This window comes from Callorhinchus milii, unplaced genomic scaffold (genome assembly GCF_018977255.1).
Source record: "Callorhinchus milii isolate IMCB2004 unplaced genomic scaffold, IMCB_Cmil_1.0 Scaffold2, whole genome shotgun sequence".
Classification (NCBI taxonomy): Eukaryota; Metazoa; Chordata; class Chondrichthyes; order Chimaeriformes; family Callorhinchidae; genus Callorhinchus; species Callorhinchus milii.
In genome coordinates this window covers 20,255,684-20,277,685 of record NW_024704743.1, presented here as the reverse complement: position 1 = coordinate 20,277,685, position 22,002 = coordinate 20,255,684, and the positions used below count along the sequence as shown (strand labels likewise).

General features: G+C 39.0%; 1 protein-coding gene across 1 annotated transcript in view; it reads left to right on the top strand.

The window, feature by feature from the left end:
* Positions 1-20,966, top strand: part of dnajc1 (DnaJ (Hsp40) homolog, subfamily C, member 1) — a 110,890-nt gene extending 89,924 nt beyond the window's left edge. Inside the window, exons 9-12 of the mRNA XM_042331904.1 lie at positions 2,576-2,695; positions 16,243-16,291; positions 17,360-17,856; positions 19,004-20,966. Of these exons, the coding sequence (XP_042187838.1) occupies positions 2,576-2,695; positions 16,243-16,291; positions 17,360-17,856; positions 19,004-19,072 (735 nt within the window). The 3' untranslated portion in view covers positions 19,073-20,966. The remainder of the gene's footprint in view (positions 1-2,575; positions 2,696-16,242; positions 16,292-17,359; positions 17,857-19,003) is intronic.
* The last annotated feature ends 1,036 nt before the right edge of the window (positions 20,967-22,002 follow it).

Genomic DNA, 22,002 nt, shown 5'->3' with positions numbered 1-22,002 from the left:
TCGTGATAAGGCGCTATATCAAATGCAAGGGTTATTATTACATCATTGAAAAAAATAGCTTGACTCAAATTCATAACGAATTGGGTCTGTGTTGCATGTAACCCAGTCTAGAATGCTACATAAATGTGAATTTTTGCTTCCACATAGCTAATTAACCAATGGTGAAATCTTTCCACTTTCCAAAATAGAAGTTTGTAAAATGACATTATTATTTGGACCTTATTAAATACTATATTAGTTAACTGATTATTTTGCTACCTTGAGTTGGAATCCTTTAATTGTCTACAGTAGTACCAACCAATCTATTTGCCAATGGACAATTTTCTGCCGTTTTAAAAAATACCTCCAACGAAAATTGTAATATAAATAAAATATTTTGCATGTCTACTTAAACAGAATTGCTTTTCTAAAAATAATTCTTCTTCTCGCTACTTAGGTTGTACCACATGGGCATATTTTAGATAAGATGAAATCGAATATTGTATTGGTTTACATTAAATTCTGTGATCAAACCAGTACTAATTCATACATCAGTTTGAACTTGATAATTGCACTTGTATACATAAAATGTTTCATTTAGTTTATTGCTGGAGTTAACTGATTAATTTACATTAAACTACGACTAAGACTATTTACTGAGATGTTTGAAGTAGAAGCTCTCAACCTTAATGGCAGTTTAAAAGTGCTCCAGAGTGACTAAATTGAAATTCAGCCGATATAAACACGTCTCATTTGAATCCGTGCTCCACTGTGGCCCCACTTTGCATTAAGCACATATGCTGGACTGTAATTTGATACTGTGTGATGTGACCCCGGTTTAGGGCAAAGGTGCAGTGTAAACATTAGAGAGATCGAAGTCAGTTCAGATCAATGGAGTCCAAATATAATCTGATCGGCAGTGTAAACTGGGCAAGGATTTTATCAGCTGATGAATTGCAACTACAGCCTTTGGTTTTACAGAATAAATACCAACATTTTCAAGAAAATGTAGCCCTTGTTTAAATGCTCTTACCCAAGAAACCCAATGAGTCAAATACTGTATCAATGAATATTTGTTTGATAACTCGATCCTTTCAAAAAGATCCATTAGGAACTCTTTAAATGTGAATAGAAAATAGATTTGCATTCTTTTTGTATTGAATTTCAAGGTTATAAGCAACATGTAAAATTATCCTGTTTGAGCAACAATTACTGTCCTACTTTATTGATCCTTTTCCTGCAAAATTTCAAGATTGTGAAACGTATTTATAATCTGTTTTTGGTTAGAACTTATGTGCTTGAGGGTTCAGAACTATAATTTTACTCTGATTTTATTCTAGAAGAAAAAGGTTTGGGTTCCAATATGATGATCCCTTTTGTAGTTTGGTGGTTTGATTATTTATAATGAGTAACAATGAGGCTCTCAAATTCCCTTTTGATTATTTAAAAAAGTCCCACAATTACGGGTAGTTTTTAATACTGTTGTGTAAGCGATCCCCAAATAATTATAGGACATTTTGGTGACTATTTTGAGGAGTTTTGTTTTCAGAATTTGATCCCAGGTTTAAAATGCGGACTGCTGTTGTTTTTACAATTATTACGTTTTAAATGGTTAAGATTTACTCACGCATGTTGATGTGTTACATTTCTTCAGTTTCAACTGAATAAGATAGAATTTAAAATATACACAGAGTATTATATCTTGTTTGCTTAAGGCAGGTTGGGTACAATTGTACATATTTAAAAAATTAGTTATCTTTTTAAAAAAATCATTATTACAAACCGGATTAAAAGGATAAATGGATTTAACATTGCGGAAGAGGTGAAAAAGCCGAAACATTACTGACCATGTATGACAATTGTATACTGGCTTTAAGTGGCAGGTCATATTTATGCCCACTTATCTGCTTCAGGGAACATTCTTGATAGCAGCAGTACAGAACCCACTGAATAACGTAGTTTGCTTTGCAAATTAATGCAAATGAGTAGGCCCGCCGAGAAACCCTTTACTGGGTTGTGTGCTTTGATTATGACTGAAGCTGCCATTTGGACATGGTGAAAGGAGTATGCTTGAACCATTGATTAGGGGCAGCAGTGAAAAAGTCAGGAAGGCCCTGTTAATCTTGCAATGCAGCAGGCGGATGTCAGTATGGTTTGAGCACAGTGGGAGAATGACAGGGAGGATTAGTGTCAGCAAGAGGCTTTGCCGTAGCTGTGGAGATGGTCCCTGGGGTCACTCACCTCTGTGACTGCATTCTGCAGTGACGGCTTAGTAATACAAACCCCATGATGCATGGTTGTTCATTACTGGGGTCAGAGATGATTATATATGAAGCATTTATATCTTCAGGGATTTTTTAAAAAAAAAAAATTCTATTGGCAACGTTATTACAGCAAAAAAAATTCACATCTACTGATTCTCTCATTAACAATCATTTTCAAAATGGTTTGAAATAAAACGATTTCTACAGCAGAATTTATTGTGGTAATTAAATTAGTTAACATTATGAAATGTTCCTATTTTACGTGTTCTTTGATTGGTTTGATTGCTTTTTTTTCTGACTTTATCTCCCCACTTTTTTGGACATCATTACAGGCACCTGAGTGGACAGAAGAGGACCTTGGCCAGCTGACAAGAAGTATGGTTAAGTTCCCAGGGGGTACTCCAGGTCGATGGGAAAAGATTGCTCACGAATTGGGTCGATCAGTAGCAGATGTGAGTCACTTGGATTTGCATTGTATATTGAGTGACAAAACCAAACAAGACAGGCAGTGTAAGGGCAGCATAGATGGGGTTAGACAGTGTCTGAAAAAGCTGCAGTTATTTTAGGACCTGGAAGTGAACCATTAACTAACTAAGCAAGAAGCAGATGTGGGAGAGTTCCAATCACCGAATCAACAGCTGTAATTGATCAGTTGTACAAGGATTCTAGTACTCAGAGGTTAGTGCTACTGTAATGTGATCACAGGAAGACAATATCACAGTACAAAACTATGTAGTAAAGCCCTTCCGAGTTGTGAAAGGACATTTGTGTACTTAGTTGGGAAGATGCTTTACATTTTACAGAGTAATTATAGTCCAGTCCTCGTGGATCGGATGTTTTTGATCAGATTATGAAAAACAAATCCATTGTTTAAATGTTATTTGTGATGCATACTGATTAAACTATGAATTAAAAGTCTTATTTATTAAACACTGAATAGAAAATGTTAGACACTGAACTCATTTTAGAAATGCTCCAAAGGCTCTGATATCCAAAACATGGGATTGAGATACCCTCGTGATTTTTTTCAGGTATAATGTTCATTACTGACCATGTTTTCGAATTCTATGCCAATTCAAGGTGTCATATTTAGTGTGCTTTTTATCGAAATATTACAAAAGAACAAACTGCAGGTGTTTATTTCAGATGTATGTGAAGCTGATACTAAATGTCTACCAAGCTCAGTACAGCAAAACTTAATTTATGTATTAGTTATCAACACATTTAATAATACATTTATTAATGTCTGTGAACCATAGAAATTCCCCCAGTTTTTGAATAAAACTTATATTTATTGTTCAAAGTTTAAAATCATTACAAGTACCACTATTTCATTAACCTCCACAATTGCTCTTTTTTGTTGTGTTACGTAATGGGATATTGAAGAAGTAACTTGTGCATAAGATTTAATGTAATTCTGTGATCTATAAAGTTTGCAAATTCACAATCTGTAATTGGGAATGGGTCATTCTTGAACAAGGGTGGTTTCGGCCTTCGAAGAACCTCTGTTTGGCTTCTGCAATGTACACATTCATCAGTCATTTTCTTTAACAGTAATTTACTACTTGAGAAGCAAAACATGATTGCATTAATCCATAACAAAAACCTGTGTCTAAATTTATTAGATTAATTATTTGGAAATAGTATAGTTAAAAAGTAATTTTTTTCCTGTCAGAGCAATTGATTTTGTTATTCAGAAAAATGCCATTCTTAATTTGTTAACCAATGTTCCTTTTGAAATGTGGTATCACATTGGTCAAAGGGTCCATTTTGTTTCAAGAAAATAATTATAAAAGAAGCAGTAATTTACTAACCTTAATATTCATTTATCAAAATACCATAAGTCAAATAACAGTAACCCAATTCTAAAACTAAAATCAACTATGAGTAGAACTTGCTCCCTTTCATATTTTCAAAACAATTGGATTACCAAATGTAACCATGGTTTGTTCCCTTGATTTGGTAAATCAGTAATTTTGTTTTGGACAAATTGAAACCACTTTGCTTCCCAATTAGTATGTATCACTATTCAAAACAAAACTGATGAATATTTATGTTGCTGTGCCATACAAAGGTTCTTCCTAGACCTGAAAAGGCCCCTTTGCTGACTGCTTCATGCCTCTATTGAATACCCAATTGATCTATTTCCGTAGGTTTTTTTTTAAAAAAAGTTTTTTTCTGAATGTTCCTGAAATAGTTTTAATAGTTTTATTTTTCTGGTTGTGCAGTTTTCAGAATTTTTTTCATTTGCAACAGTTGCCTGAAGTGCTTGTATTAACTGTTTTAAATGCAATCAAAATCTTTGATTCAACCAGTGTTGTTGTATCCAGATAAGATGTAGATGTTAGAATGTTAGATGCAGTGAATGATCTTGCATGCCTGTTGATATATGGTATTAATCTGTTGGTTTTCATCAGATATTTGCTTAAACCAGTTTAGATTTTAATCTAATGAGAGATCCCAGGTTCTGACCCAGTTACCTGTACCAGCATTCTCTTTCTGGCTTCCCACATCTGTTCTTTGACCCATTTTCCGTGCTGCATTTGTAGCTCCAGGCTTAGCTCTCATTTCTGTCCCACAAGTGCTTGCACTACGTTGTGTGACTAACATCTGACTCGTTCTTCTACAGAAAAAGTCACGAATTTAACTGTCTGCCAAGCTGACCAGACTGTAATATGATTATTAACTACCGCAGTGCTAAAGTAGAGGCAGGGAAAGCTTGAATGACTTATTTGTAAAGTAATATCATTCATTCAACCCTGAGCATGTAAACTGAATCCGTTTCCCTCTGTGGTCACTAATCTCTCGTATTCAAACCGTGATAGTAGTCTGATAGGGGATTTACTGTCTACACTCAGGTAGGAAACAAAACAACAGACAGGTGGGTTGATGCTAGCAGACCTTTCTAATTATTGTGGTGCCTGACAGCATGTGGTAAAAGGACTGAAGTTAGATAAGCTGTCCCATGTGTCTTAGAAAAGATGAGGAAATGATTAACGGGCTTTGTACCAAACAGGTTGGGAACACTGATTCATGTCGCTTTTATATGCATACAAAAAAATCAAAGAGAATTTTACTGTCTAGGGTTTTACCAGGTAACAGCTGCAACGTAGTCAATGAATCTTATGAGACAGAGCATTGCAGGCAAGCTTAGAGCTGTCTAGTTATTTAACTGGAATTACTGTGATATATGTTACAGCAAGTATGGAAGGGAAGAAATCAGTGTAACCAGCAGTTGGCCAGGCCAAAGTTGTATTTCAGAGGTTTTTAGGTTGGTCATTTGGTAATGAAAGTTGTATCTTAATGTAATTTTAATGCTAAGATAAGGTGACTAGGTAGGCCAATACTAGAATGGGAAGAAGAAAAAGATGGTGAAATTTTAGAGAAAGCCTTTCAGAATTAATCTTTTGGTTACGTAATGTTCTTTAAGAAGACACACTTTGACATTTTTTTTGTAGATTTTGAACATATATTATAAATTAGTGAGATGTTAAACTGAGGTCCAGTCTGCCCTTTCAGATGGACGTTAAAGATCCCATGGCCCTATTCGAAAATGAAGGAAATTTCACCTGATGTCCTGGCGAAAATCTCTCAAATAAAATTGGTCATTTATTTCATGGCTGTTTGTGGGACATTGTGTCCAAATTGGCTGCTGCATTTACTTACAAAATACAGCAATTCCTATGAAGTACTTGATGACGTGATGACACTTGTGTCAGCTTGGCTCACTCTTGCCCCTGAGTCAGAAGTTTGTGGATTCAAGTCCCATATCGGGAGCTGAACTTACATAATCTAAGATGGCACAGTTCGGTGCTGGGGGTGTATTCAGGTGGACGGAAAGATCCCATGGCACTATTTGAAAAGGGAAGGAATATTGCTCTGTGCAATTGTGCTGCCCGTTTGCCAAGAAGTACACAAGTCCCTCCATTTCACAGTCAATTTTGTGAAGCTTTGATACGTCTGGTGTGATAAAGTGCAAGGATTATTATTATTACATTAAGACACTATATCTAATGCAAGGATTATTATATAGCAACCTTCTGGCTCTTCCCAGGTGCGCACTGCCCCTTTATTTCCTTGTCCACATGTGCTCCTCCTCTCACTTATCCCTTCTCTGCTTGTGCATGCTCTGTCTCTTGTTTCCCATGTTGCACAATCGCTCTGTCTGTCTCTGCTCATTCAACATCTGCTTTCTATGCCTGTGAGCTTGCATGGGGTGGACATGATACAGAGAGAATTATGAAAAGGTATTTATTGTTTTTGCCTGTTATGATATTGATTCTACTTTAAACGTATAAGATTCTGCCTATCTCCTCTCAAGCACTTGGTATGATTTAATATAATACGATACAAAGAAAAGGTGATAAATGCACGAAAAGAGGGAAACTTCTTTGATGTGTTTGTTTCCCATAACAATCAAGCTGTATTGTTTGGATTCTTGGGTTAGTATTAAAATGTCATGCAGGGTTACTTCTTTTCCCTATTGTTAATCATAGAATTCTAGAAGACATGAAAAGGGCTGTATCAAATGCAAGGATTATTATTATTATTATAGTTAGGTTTCTCTTACTCAGTTGTTTTTGTTTTGTTTTTCTCATTGTTTTCCTCTTCTAAAAGCAGTGCCTGGTGTTTGAGGGTGTCAGCAACCGTCAAATACTTACTTATTCTTTACACTCTCTCTTGTGCATGGGCATACGTACAAGCACACACGCTAGACACTGAATAGCAATCGGGAGCAGAGCAGGAACCCCGCTGATATATATTGTTTTCTTTAAGCAAGAGCATTAGGCAGTCTACCACTGCTGCAGTTCAGATCATCTTAATGTTAAGGATAAATGTGAAGCCTTCCTGAGGGTGAAATGATTCATTGTGTTATTACACTTAAAGACCATTGTCTTAAAATTAAAGATCACACTGAATTATGAAAAACTTAATTTGGAAACTGTTTTTCTGCACTTTTGGGGGATTATTTTGGAAAGGCAGCCCTCAAAATAAGACTGAATTTAAGACTTTTCAAAAGTTTTTCATCATTTTAAAATTTTAAGTCTCAAGGCTAAGACGAGGAATAATTTTGAGCCTCTGATCAAGCGCTCCGGGACTCTACCCCAGGTAAAGGGCTCTATATAATCCAAGTTGTCGTTGTGGTTGATCAATGTGGCTCAATACACTGAATTGGTGCGGGAGCCTACCCAACAGTATATTATTTTAAATTCATTTGGGATAGCACTATCTTTGCCTACTTGCTAAATCAAGCTGCAGTTGAAAAAAAAGCCGAATGTGGCTACGTGGGGAGGGGGATATTCCCTTTGTGGTGAGTTGAATGGGAAAGTCATGTGAATGAAAGTATTTAAAAGAGACTAATGTCTTTGTGGTTTGCTCATGACATCTTTTCCTGTGGCCAACGGAGGATAATTTAATCTGAAGAATGACAATTTCTTCTAAAGAAGAGTAATTCAATCTACCTTTTCTCTAACTCACATGACTGAAAGTGAATAACTCATTAGGAAACGCTGTAGCAATTTTTGGAGTAATCCACAAATTACTTTAAGGAAAAGGTTAGTTATGCGTGATACCAAAAAATATGCCTTACTCTAAAATTCTGAGTTAAATATTAAATGTGAAGATAATTCCAGGATTTGAGGGTCTAAGTTACAAGAAGAGACTTGCAGAGCTGAACTTTATTTTATTGGGGAAGAGATTATGAGGGAATATGATCCAGATCTGTACATTGCTGAGAGGCATAAATAATCTAGGTGTGAGATTTAGTTTGGAATATGAGCACAGAGATAAATTAACAAGACTGTTACAAGAATGTTTCGCATCCAGAATTTTGTAGGAAATGTTCTCCTTTAAAAAGTAGTTGATATAGTGTTAATGAACTGCTTCAAAATAGTACAAGACAAATATTTGGAAACTCAGATTCAAAGTGTAGACAGAGATGATCAATTAAATGACTCAATGAGATTTCATGACTACTCTGCTGAGCAGAATGGTTTGTGTGGTTCAGGCAAGAGTTGAATTGCTGAGATGTGGGAATGCATAGATAACATGGTGTTTGTTTAATAATAATCATCCTTGCATTTGATATAGAGACGTCTTAAGGCGCTTCACAGAATTTACTGTAAAGTGAATTGACTGTATATTGTGTGGGCAAAACGCAGCAGCCAATTGAGCACAGCAGTGTCCCACAAAGAGTCGAGGATTGAATGACCAAATTATTATTTTTTACAATTTTTTTGAGGGGATTATTTCTATTATTATAATAACCTTTGAAGAGCAAAGACCTTTTTCCTCGATATGTTTTATGGTATATATAGTTGTTTCTCATTTCTATGCGTTCTTAAGTTCTTGTGAGTTCAAATTTATTAGCTAACATAAAGATATTTTGCAAAGAGAAGAAGATGAATTTACACAGATCACCCCGATCTGTTCATGCATCTTTTGCTGTTCTTTTCCTCTTTCACGACTTCAGTCTATCCTTCTCACTGTTTGTCTCTCCCTCCTTCTGTTTCTGTCTTCCTCCTTTGCTGTTTCTGACTTCTCTTTCCCTTTCACCTCTTTCCCGTTTTCCCTGTCTCCTCCTCCTCTCCCGGCTGTGCTTTCTCTCTCTCTCTCTTTCATTGTACAATTCTCTGGTCAAGTTCTAGGACTTTGCTTTCCAGCCAGAAGATTGTTAGTTTGAGTTCCAGGGCTATAACCCTTCAATATGTCTGCCATATGGTACTGTTATAAAAGCAAAATTATAGTGTTGTGGCTGCACAAATTAAACTTAATTTGCCCGTGCCATCTCACTCACACCTGCCCTGTTATACTTAACTGGCTCTTGAGTTTTGTATGAAACTAGATTAATTGCCATATGTGCCCCACTTCCCAGGTCTGCACACATGTTTAACTCTGAAGTCTGTTACTAGCGAAGTCCATAGGAATGGGAAGAAGTCAAACTTATAAGATCACACAAAGGGACTTCTTTATCTTAATTAAATTTAGTTGAAGAAGGCCCTTTCGCCCATTTGATCGTAATAAATATATATAATAATACTTGCATTTGATATAGCGCCTTATCACATTTTCAAGATGTCTCAAAGCGCTTCACAGAATAGACTGTAAAGTGCATTGACTGTGTATTTTTGGGCGAAACACAGCAACAATAAAAACTTGCACTTATATAGTGCCCTCCACGCAGGGCGGCGTCTCAAGAGTGCTTAACAATGGCGAAACCCAAGGCTGAGCCAGGGGGAGGGGGAAGGTGACTGTAGAAAAGAAAGGTCTTCAAGCGCGACCTGAAGATGGGGAAGGAGGGGGTGAGACGAACGGGTTGAGGGAGGGAGTTCCAAAGTTTCGGGGTATAGTGGCTGAAGGCACGGCTGCCGATGGTGGAGTGTTGAATTCGGGGGACACGGAGGAGGCCGGACCCAGTACTGCGGCAGTCAATTGCGCACAGTAGTGTCCCACAAGCAGTCGTGGATTGAGTGACCAAATTATTATTTATTTTTTCTTGAGCGATTATTATCAGGTATGTGGAGTAAGGAAACTCCACACCTTGTCCTATTTCAACTCTAAACCATCTCATCCATTATTCTAACCTCTACCAACCTACCTCTATTCCCATTCCTCGTGTTAACCTCTATGTAAACCTCTGGTGTCTTCTAAAATTGCTCTGAATGATCCTTAACCTGTGCATTTTTATACTTCTGTCTAGGTGTATCTTAAAGTAGTGTTCTCGGTTTACTTTCTTTTTAATATAAACCTCTGCAAGATCCCCTTTGAGATATCTTTTTCAAGGCTGAAAAGCCCTTACTTATCTACTCCTTTCCCATAACTCATCCCTGAAAATCAAATTGTTGCTTTCTACTATACAGTAAAACTCACATAAGTCATACATGCACCTGAGTCCCATTCAGTTTCCTATCAAAACCACTTAAATTTCTTCGCGCTAGACGTATTAATCATCTCCTAACTCGTAACACAGCTCCCTTGTCCTCCATTACTTCTGAATTTACTGGCTGCATTGAATGACATCCTTACCCATCGACACATAGGCTGTTCTAATGCAGCCGGCTGACTGCATTTGAAACGCGAGAAACGTAATCTTGACACATTACTTACCGGCTGGATTGAATTACGCATGCGCAGTGTGGATTATTGATTAAATCGGATTTTATATGACTTGCGCAGGTTTGCTTGCAACTCGGACTTTGTGTAAATCATATTGAATGTTATGATAACAGCTGATACGACTTGTGTGAGTTTTACTGTCCTCCCTTAAGGGATTGGACAGTTTCTCATGATACAACATGGCAATCAGAACTGAGTACAGTACTCTTGGTGCTCTTTGACTAGCACACTCTACAGCTTGAAGTAGGACTTCTGGGAATCTAAACTCAATATTTTGGTGATGTAACCCATCGTTCTGTTACGCAGCTCAAATAGATATGCGTTGGTCAAGGACTTCTGATTGAGGGATATATTTTCAATTCTACAATAATAATGACAATAATCCTTGCACTTGATATAGCGCCTTATCACGTCTTCGAGACGTCTCAAAGCGCTTCACAGTAAACTGTAAAGTGTAGTGACGGTGTATTTTATGGGCGAAATGCACTATTTTAATTGTCAGTTTATTGCAGCAATTCCATGATCAGACTAGGATTTGAAGATGTATGTTAAAAATGTAATATGAACACATAGGAAATTGTTATGGAAATTGATAATGGATATCTCTACCAGAGGAAAAAGTCATCCATGATTTGTCATTGCTCAGCTAAAGGTAGTTGAGCTCATCCTTGAATATGTAAAACGGGTGATAATTATGCACTAGTGAAGTTTTCTGTAAAAATGTAGTTTCTGTTTTCTTTGTAGCACATGTTTGCCTAAATTTAACAAAACGAGTAGCATATTACGTATAATTTATTGAGTCAGTGAAATGTCCGACCCATGTGGAAATCCAGCACCATGATTAAGAGTATCCAAACCAAACTGCTGAGAGGCCATGTGTGAATGATGTTTCTGTTTATCTGGTGTGGAATATGTACCTTCTTTTCCCCCGAAGGCTAAGGGATCCCAGGGTGTGTGTCGGGATATTGTTTAACCAGTTACAAGTGTGCCTCTTACTATTACAAACACTGCCAAGTGTCAGTCAAGGACTATCTGACTTATTGGGCTTTGGGCTTGCAGAATTAACAGGAGCCAAATGGGAAGAATCCAGCCCCCAATGACTGATCTCCAAAAGCTGCTAATGAGCAACGCTGGCTGGTATTTCATCAACAACAACAAAATTAGATTTGTATAGCTCCTTTCGTGTCGGGAGGACATCCCAAGACGCTAGCTAACTCCTCCCTCCACAGACTGCAGATCATCCAGAACTCTGCAGCCCATGTCCTCTCCTACACCAGGCTCTGTGACCCTATCAACCTCATCCTCGCCCATCTCCACTGGCTTCCCATCACACGGAGGATACAGTTCAAGATCCTGGTCCTCACTTTCAAAGCCCCCCATGGCATTGCTCCCACCGATCTCTGCAACCTCCTAACCCCCTACCATCCGGCCCGCGCTCTCCGCTCAGCGGGCTCCGGCCTGCTTCACGTCCCCCACGTCGCCCGGTCTCACCTGAACTCCATCCTGCAGTTCCTCCGCCTCGCCCCCTCCCTTGCCTCCTTCGAGACCCATCTCAAGACCGTCCTCTTCGCCCGTGCTTTCGATCTCCCTGCTTCCCCCCGCCCTCCACCCTCCCCAATCCCGATCCCCAGCTTGGGTCGGAAACACCGAGGGAGGAGTTGAGGAGGCCAACATGCAAGGAGTTTGTATAGCCAGCGTCGATGTTATTAATGCGTGTGTGAGGGTTTCGGCAGCCTGCGGAGCTGGGTGATGTTGCGGAGGTGGGGTAATGCAGAGTGGGTCATGACACGAGGTGGGGTAGAAAGCATAGTTGAGAGTCAAACAAGATGCCAAGGTTCCGGACTGGCTTAGTAAGGTGGAGTGTGCATCCATGGATGGTGATGCTGTCAGCGCCTGAGGTGAGGAGGCGCTGACGGGAGCCAATCAGGAGCGTTCAGCTGAAGAAAGTTACCTTTCATCCAGTACTTGATGTCTGACAGACATTTTGTCAGGACAGCAGTGGTCCTGGAGTCGAGGGTGGAAGCGGAGAGGTACAGTTAGGTATCATCCGCAAAAATGTAGAAGTTGACCTCATGTCTATGGACATGTGGCGTAGTGTACTGCTGACCAGCCTGGCCCAGTTCACAGCCTGGACATGTACCCCTACCTATTGAGCAGTGGTTCACAAGTTGGAAGTGTTGAACTTCAGCAGCACAGCAAAGTAGGGACCAATCCCTGAATAAATGAATGTGCTTTGACAAACTTTGACTCTATAGAGCTTCCTCTCAGCTATTTGACAGAGATCTGCCTTCAGCACGATGGAAGGACCAACAAGGGACAACTTACAACATACCAAACCCCTTGATATTCTAGGGATAGTAATTCTTTCAAAATATGTTCATTCTCCAAAAAGCAAACCTATTGTTCATGGAGTTTAAAAAAAATGAAGCTTTAATTAAGAAAGGCTTTACAGAACGTTACTTAGGTGGATAAATGGTGGAGTTTTGATAATCTCTGATTATCAGAAGTATTTTCCTCAGGAGATTAAAAGGAATGGGTAACTGCTGAAATGTACCCTTCATTTTAAATGTTCTGTGAAAGGAGCAACACCAACAACAAGATTACATTTGTATAGCGCCTTTCACGTCGGGAAGACGCTTGATAGGGCTCAATGATGCCTTTATCATTTCAATATAATCTTGTGTTTTGTTACAAAGTAGCCAAATCAAGCTGTAGATTCCCGTTTTAAATGCCAAAATAAATTCTGAAGGAAGGGGTACAATAGTGTACATTATGATTTAATTTATAAACTAAGTTTGAGGACTTGTTTTCTGATAATCAGACACTATAAAATGTTGAAGGAGGAGTATCCTAGATGCAATGAATAAATGTTGAATGTATAGCTTTAATAAAAATGGAAATTTAGGAATGTGAAGTTGGGTTTCTATTTAATAATTTGCATGTAAATGAAACCACTAAAATTCTAGAACAAAATTACTTATTCCTTACACGTTTCGGATATAATTTGTAGAGCACAAACGTTAAAAGTTAAAGGAAATCAATGTTAATTGATCGATCCAAAGCTGTTTTACGGGATAAATTTGAATTTAGCTACTTTTATAAAACCAATTAGTGGAATTACCTGGTTAATATCTACACCTTCAATCAATAATTCTCTACGAGGCAGACTAACAAGGTTATAATGTTCTTGGAATCCTTGTATTGATCATATTACAAACTCTTGCCAGCACTCTTTCCTTTTAGTCAGAAGGTTGTGTGTCCAAGCCCCAAGTTGGGACTTCCAACTCATATAATTTAGATTGACAGTCCAAAATATAGCTGGGGGTGTGCTGCATTGTTAAAGGTTATGTCCTTTGGATGAAACGTTAACAACATTTAAAATGTAGGTTGTTAAGCCGAGAACCAGTCTTCCTATTCAGGTGGTTGTTAAGGACCTCATGTCACTAATTAATAATAATAACAATCCTTGCATTTAATATCGTACCTTATCACGTCTTTGAGACATCTCAAAGTGGTTTGCAGAATATACTTTGAGTTGACTGTATATTTTGTTGGTGAAACGCGGCAGCCAATTGTGCACAACAGTCGTTTGTGGGACAAATTATTATTTTTAAAAAAATGTTATTATTACCCCTGGAAAAGCAATCCGCTAATCTACTAACCATCAGGTTCCTACTTACTGCTAGGTAAACAGAGACGTGTGGAGCAAGGAAACTTGCCCAACCTTTTGCTTTGCCTGGTAATCGAACCCTTAATTACCCAGCGTCTCAATAGCTCTGTGATCTGCATCACTGTTCTGCTGACGCAGGCATGTGCTCTAACCACTAAGCTACAGGACTCTATTTGCAGAGAGAAGGTAATTTCTCCGGGGTCCTGAACAATCGACCAAATAAAGTTGGTCATTCACTTCATTCATGGCTGTTTGTGTGACACTGCTGTGAACAAATTGGCTGCTGCATTTGCCTAAAAAAAAGGCACATTTGCTATACTTTACAGCATATCCTGTGAAGCTCTTTGAAACAACCTTACATCAAATACCACCAATACCCATTTACACCTTTGTTACCTCCTGACTCAACTTCTGAAATGCGTTCCTCACTGACCTCCCTAGTTCCTCCACCCATAAGCACCAGCTGATACAAAATCCTGTACAACCTCAACTTCACCAAACTCTGCATGCCCATTAGTCAATCTTCAGTAAGCTTCCCCTGGCTTCTGGTCTCCCAATGGATCAGTTTCAGTGTGCTCACTCTTTCCTATAAATCCCTTAGTTACCCAGCACCTCAATATTTCTCTATTCTTTTACCCCACTGTTCTGCTCATGCCCGTCAGTTGGCTAACTTTAGCATAGTTTCACCTAGTATGGTTGACCCATCTGTTGGCAGTTTCTGTTTTTTAACAGTTGAAGAGTTCAATGGACCCCACTCTGTGAATTGCTCTCACAATAGCTTTCAGTGGTGTGTGATGTGTTGAAGAATTAAGTTTATATATGTGCTTGATGTAATAAACTGATTTGCTTGAAGGCAATGTAGCTATAAGAATGTTAAAGCTCGGTTATTTTTGGTGAGGTGAGGCCTCACAGTCCCTTAAAATTTGTCACAGACCAGCAGAAATTTGAGTTATGTCAATTATATTCTTTGCTCTACCCCAGTTGTGTTGGGACCGCATATGAGAAATAATCCTTGCATCATACTCAAATCATTTGCTCACAAACACTTTACCCAAGCCCCAATTAGCTGATTCTTTGTTTTATCTCTTGAAAGCAGAAAACTTCAGTTGAGCAGCTGGATCTGTGGTTTGACTTTTTCCTGTTGGTGTTCCGTGTCTTAGTGGACTTAGGCACCTTCCCCCAATAGCTAAGAAAGTTTATCCGTTGAATAGCTGAAAATATTTAGAAGGTTTGTGCTGAATTATCTTATCTGTGGAGTCCTGTTGCTTAGTGGTTAGAGCGCTCGCCTCAAAAACAAGAGGATCCGGGTTCGATTCCCGGGCAGGGCAAAACCTTAGGCAAGTTTCCTTACTCCACACGCCTCTGTTTACTTAGCACTAAGTAGGAACTTGGTTGTTGGTCGAATGGCGGATAGCTTTACCAGGGATAATAATCCCTTCAAGAATTTTTTTTCAAAAAATAATAATTTAGTCACTCAATCTTTGTGGGACACTGCTGTACGCAATTGTCTGTCGCGTTTCGCTCACAAAATATACAGTCAATTCACTTTACAGTATATTCTGTGAAGCACTTTGAGACATCTAGATGTGATAAGGCACTATATCAAATGCAATATTATTATGGTCATCATAAATTGATGCCCTCTAGTCAATTGCCTTGATGTCCTTCCTAAAGAGGCACAACCAAAACTGCACACAAATGCAGTCTAACTATTGACTTGTATACGTTTAGCGTTACCTCTTTGATTTTACATTCTATGCCCTTATTTATAAAACCTAGGTGTAACACAGTTATGCATGAAGATTTATTCTATGCAATAGCTTTCCTATTAACACCATACCAACCTGTCTGCTCACTGTGCACTGGTCTGCTTCATGTCCCCTGCCCTATCCGCCCCACCAATTTCAGTCGGGCCTTCAGTTTTTCTGCCCCACTCTCTGGGACTCCATCCGCCTCAGTCCCTCCCTTGCTTCCTTCAAGGCCCGTCTCAAGACTTTTCTCTTTGATCGTGCTTTTGGCTACCCTCCATCATAGCCCTACCCTCTACCCCTCTTGATTCCAACCCCCAGCTCAGGTGCAAACCCTGAACTATCCAGCGCCTTGGGATGTCCTACCAACATGAAAGGCACTATATAAATGTAACTTTGTTGTGATGGATTTCAATTAAATGTTTAAAAACTGCATAACTGTACATTTTGTTTTGCTTTAATATAGGTGACAACTAAAGCTAAACAAGTAAAGGATTCTGTTTTAAGTACTCCAGGTATGTGTATTTCATAGTATTGCTGAGATTAAATATATTTGTTCCGCAAGAAATGTGAACCCACGAGTGTTGTTCAGTCTGTCTGCATTGAGCAGCGTCAGGAACTAGAAGAGCTAAAACTTTGCATAGCCCAATGTTGATAAGACTGAAGCCATCTTCTTTAGCACTCGCCATTACTCATAAACTTCTTGTCTCTTAATTATTAAATTCCCTGATTGGTACCTGAGGCAGCCATAGTGTTTTGCTTTAGTAGACTAGTTCTCAACCTTCAAGTTTAAAGCTCTAATTGTTGTAACTGGACTAATACCATTAAACATACCAAAATGTTCCATACTTGTAATGATGCTCAGTTACCATTTTTGTTACTATATCTTAAGCATTCGATTAAACCAATGAGGCCAGTTGTTGGGTTTGGTTTCTAAACATGACAGTGAAATGTCTGCCAACTAAATGAAAAGTATGCATTTGGTGTAATGCCTTATCACGACGTCGAGATTTCTCAAAGTGCTTCACAGGATACACCTTAAAGCGGATTGAGTGTGAGCAAATGCTGCAGCCAATTTTGCACACAGCAGTATCTCCCAAACAGCCATGGAGTGAGTGACTAATATGATTTGAGGGGGATTGTTGGCCAGGACCCTGGGCGAAACTCTTCTCTTTTCGAATATCGACACAGTATCTTTAACGTCCACCTGAACAGGTAGATGGGACCTGAGATTCACGTCTCATCCAAAAGACGGTACCTCTGACAATGAAACAGATTCCCCCCAACCCTCCACAGCTTTGGAGCTTAGACTATGTGATTCCAAGTCCCGATGTGGGGCTTGAGCCCACAACCTTCTTACTCAGCTATGGAAACTGCTGTGCACAAGTGCCTACCACATTTCGCCCACAAGCTATACAGTCACCTCATAGTATATTCTGTGAAGCGCTTTGAGACGTCGCGAAGATGTGATAAGGCGCTATATCAACCGCAAGGATTATTGTTATATAATAAACATGAGGTAAAACTTTGAGGGTTATGAAATGCATGTGTTACTAAACCCCAAATATGTTTTTTTAAATTAGGAACAGTAAAACTATATGAACTCAAAACTGCTTCTCAGACTGTAAAATATGAGAAACATGGAATCGCTCCCCCTGATGACATTATCAGCAAAAGAGAAGAGGAAGAAGAGAAAGAGGAGAAAGAGATTGAAGAAGACTATGAGGATGAATTTGAAAATAGTAATAGCCAAGATAACTACACCGGGACACTGTCAGGGGAAACCCGACCTCGAAAACGGAAAATAGCAAAACCAGCAGAGACAGCTTTCTTGATCCCAGAACCTGAACAAAAGCAACGAGGAAGACGTCAGAGGGACTTTGATAATACAGAACTAGATAATGATGATGATAGTGATGAGGAGAAGAAAAGGAAAGGGAAACTTCGGTCTTCAGAGGAAACGACTGAGGTCTGGAACCAGAATCAACAAAAACTGCTCGAGCTAGCCTTACAACAACATCCAAAGGGAACTGCTGAACGCTGGGACAAAATAGCAAAATGTGTACCAGGAAAGACAAAGGTAGTTTCTCATTTTGTTCTTGCCTATTTTCTGCCCTCTCCTTAAAGTATTTAACTTCTTTTTCTTTCCACTGTGGGAATGGTTCAATGGTTCTTTGCCCAGGTGGCTATTTTGTGACATGTGAATGTTGGCAGGTTATTCAACCATGAATGGCATGACGGGAAAGGCTATTCCTGGCTGGAGAATGAACTACATTCAAAATATTAGGAAGGCTAAGATTAAATAATTATGAATACAGTAAATCCATTCTCCAATAAATGTTATAATGTGACTTCATTTATAGAAAATGTTTCAAAAGTCAGAGGAATTCAAGGCTATTTTAAACAAACACTGTAATTAATGTAAAATAATGTGTATTGAAATTGTGCAGGTGTTGTAATTTAAATTGGCAGAACAGTCAAGAGACTGGTCTGTGTTGAGTACCTGTAAGCAAAGGAATTTTTGTAGTGTAGATTCACTACGATGAAGGTATTCAGTTATGAACAAAGACTTGAGAAGTTTTTTTGTTACAGAGCACAGAAGGGGAAACCTGAGAGGTTTTTAAGATTATGAAGGGTTACTTATGGTAGAGTACATTTAGAGAAGATTTTTTTTGCTGCCTCCGGTCAGTGAATGAGGAACAAAATGCACCAGGTTCAATGGACCGAATTGCCTGTTTCTGTGCTGCAGCATTTTATGATTCTACTGTAATATTGCTGTCCACGTCAACATTGTGACAATACAAGTTATTAAGAACATTCATAGCTGAGTCTGTGAAGAACTGGTTTGTGTTTGCAAACGTATTTGTACTTTTCCTTCATCCTCACTATATTGAAATCAAAATTTATTACACTAACTAAACAATAATACAAAAACCTTTTCACGTAGGCAGACGTGAAGCGCCTCATTTCTCTTATCTTTCTGCTATAATCAGAAGTTTTTTTTCAAGCCTGACTTTTGCTTCATCTAATGATTGATTCTTGACCTACTTTGCGCTCACTATTATTCTGAGTACTAGAATAATCCTGAACTGGAAGTCTTGACCCTTCACTTTCTTCTCATTAAAACATTGGAGCTATCTTTAAAATATGCTTGCAACAAAGATTAAAAATACATTACTTATGAAATAGTCCGTCAATCTTATGGTTGCATTTATTTTCTCCTGCAGGAAGAGTGCATGACCAGATACAAACTATTGGCTGAACTAGTTATGAAGAGGAAACAAGCCAAAAGCTGACTGCAAACAACTTATGAGCACTGGCCTCCTTCCAGAAGCAGTAATACACCATGGACAGTGTATTGTGTAAACGTGGAGCCAAGTTGCTTATAATTTACCTCGTCTTTTTTTGTGCCTTAGTGAATAAAACATGTGCCACCATCCCCCACAAGATAATGGGGCTGCATTAATTTTTAAGAACCTTGTTTGTTTATTGAATGCATTGCACATTTAAATATATAAGAAACTCATTCTCTGCACATTGTACCAAGCTTTATGTATTCGTTGTATTTTTTGCATTCAGTGGTTTTTTTGTGCAGAATCTCAATACAATTTATTTCCTGCATTCAACTAATTATTTCTTCTATACATCCTAGTGCAGAACAGATTGTCTTATAGCAATTCCAAGATCAGCAAATTAAGGTAATCAGAGTAATATTTTTCAAAAATTTCACTGCTTCATTGTTCCAAGCTCTGGTCTATACAGTTCTATTGCCCAAGTACCCATTTTTTTCCGTGAACCTAGACAGTTAATATAGCACTACAAGTGACATCTCAGTCAAGTCCAATGCTGTCATCACCTGGCATATACTTGCACATAATTTATGCAATAGTCTTATTCAAAATCAAAAGTGAAAATTCCAGCTGAATTTCCTTCTGACCTTACAGTTGGTTCTGATGGTTGCCTTGTTTGGCTCAGTATAAACCATGTGATGGATCTACCCAATGAACATTTGGGGAAAACAACTCAAATTGATGCTTTAAAGCATTCAACACTAAACTCAACAGCAACAAGATCACATTTGTATAGCGCCTTTCACGTTGGGAGGACGTCCCAAGGCGCTGAAAATCAGATCAATAACTACTCACAGATCCTCAGTTTGTAGAATTGAAGCGATCTTGTCAAAGAACACGCCAATAGGGATCCTTATTTCTTATTTTCTGCAATATCTGCATCAGTAACGAGTTCATGGCTGTTAGCATTTGCTGATAGGGAGGGAGTACAATATAGCTTTGTTCCCCCAAACTGATTCGATAACCCATCCTTCATATTGAGCCTGAGACTCAGTGGATAGTGTAGTGATACCCATACAAGTGATCTATCTGTTTTGGTAGCGCGAATCAGGATCACATATGCACACAAGTTTAAACTCCTTTGGTCGTGGTTCAAAGCAGGAACAGAAAGGCAAAGCCACAGAATTTTAAAACTATTAACTTCTGTGTAACTTGGAGAAAGAACTCATCATGGGGCCCTGGTACCTCTACCTGCCACATTCAAGCTGTATGTTGAAATGTTCAGTTACAAGAAATTCCCATCCAGAGATCATTTTGTCAGCTGGCGCAGAAATATCTTCTGTGGGTGACTGGCCCTCAGTTATCTCCCCTTCTTAAGAGAAACTCGAAGAGCTTGGTGGAGAAACTATTAATGGCACTTTTTGTTATACCTCAAAAGCTGTTGGAAAGATTGAAGACTTTGATACCTGAAGATCAAGCTGATGCGCACATGGTCCTGGTGAAGAGTGTCAGAATTTTGATTCATACAAAAGCCTTTTAGTGACATTTGTATGAAATCTACATTTGAAATATGAAGCATTCTAATTTCAAGTATGGCTTGTGAGTGTGTAACAAATTGTAACGACTGAATACCACAGAAGTATTTTCAGCCAGTAAGCTCCTTTTGTATAACATTCTTTTTTCCAAATGCTACCATCAAGTCCGCATATGTTTGGCTTTATCATTTCATCTCCTGCACAAAATACTTGAGATTGTAGTCGATTGTTCCGAGGGGTTGGGGTTTTCCAGTAGCTGAACCCAATGCACAATGGAATTGTACTGGTTAAAAACAAATGGGGTAGAATATTCAAGCCTCCAGTGCCAGTGTAAATAATCTTAATTAAATGTCGCTGGTGCAAAACCTTGCTCTTTTGGATCTCGTTTCTGTTTTCACATCAATATAATCAGATGCCTCAATTGTATTGAGATTTGGTACCTTAATCTAAGACCATAAAATATGCTGAAGGTGGATTATCGTGTAATTGCTATGTTTATTGGATGCATTCACAGGGCAAATCGTGAAATAGTGATATGCATGTTATTATTTTTAAAAAAAATGCTCTTCCAAGTCTTTCCCTTTTCTTCTGAAAGTGGTGACTTATTCTGGTTCTAGGTACACAACTTCAAACCATTATTAAAGTGTGAGTATGGACAGTGAATGTTAGGGCAAAAGGTCATCATATCCTTATCTGAAGGCTGAAATTCTTATTGCCAGAGGGTGGGAGCAGAGTGGCTGAAGGCCTGCCCACCAATGGTGGGGTGGACGAGGTGGGGGATGTGAAGCAGGCTGGAGCCCACTGAGTGGAGGGATTGAGCAGGATGGTAGGAGGTTAGGTTAGGAGATCGCAAAGGTAGCGGGGAGCAAAGCCATGGAGGGCTTTGATCGTGATGACCAGGATCTTGAACTGTATCCTCTGGGAGCCAGTGGAGTTGGGCCAGGATGGAGGTGATAGGGTCAAGGAGCCTGGTACAGGAGAAGATTTCTGGATGATCTCCAGCCTATGGATGGAGGAGTTGGGGAGGCCGAAGCAAGGAGTTTGCATAGTCAAGCCTCAATGTTATGAAGGAATTTATGAGAGTTTCTGCAGCCTGCGGTGTGAGACAGTGGTGGAGCCGGGCGACATTCTGGAGGTGGAAGTAAGAGTGGGTCATGGCATGGATGTGGGGTAGAAAGAATAGTTGAGGGTCAAACAAGACGCCAAAGGTTTGGACTGGCTTAGCAAGGTGGACTGCATCCCTGGATAGTGATGCTGTCAGCGCCTGAGGTATGGAGGTGCTCAAAGGAGCCAATCCGGAGGGCCTCGGTCTTGTTGACGTTCAACTGAAGAAAGTTAGCGTTCATCCAGGACTTAATGTCCGACAGACATTCTGTCAGGACAGCAGTGGTCCGGGAGTCA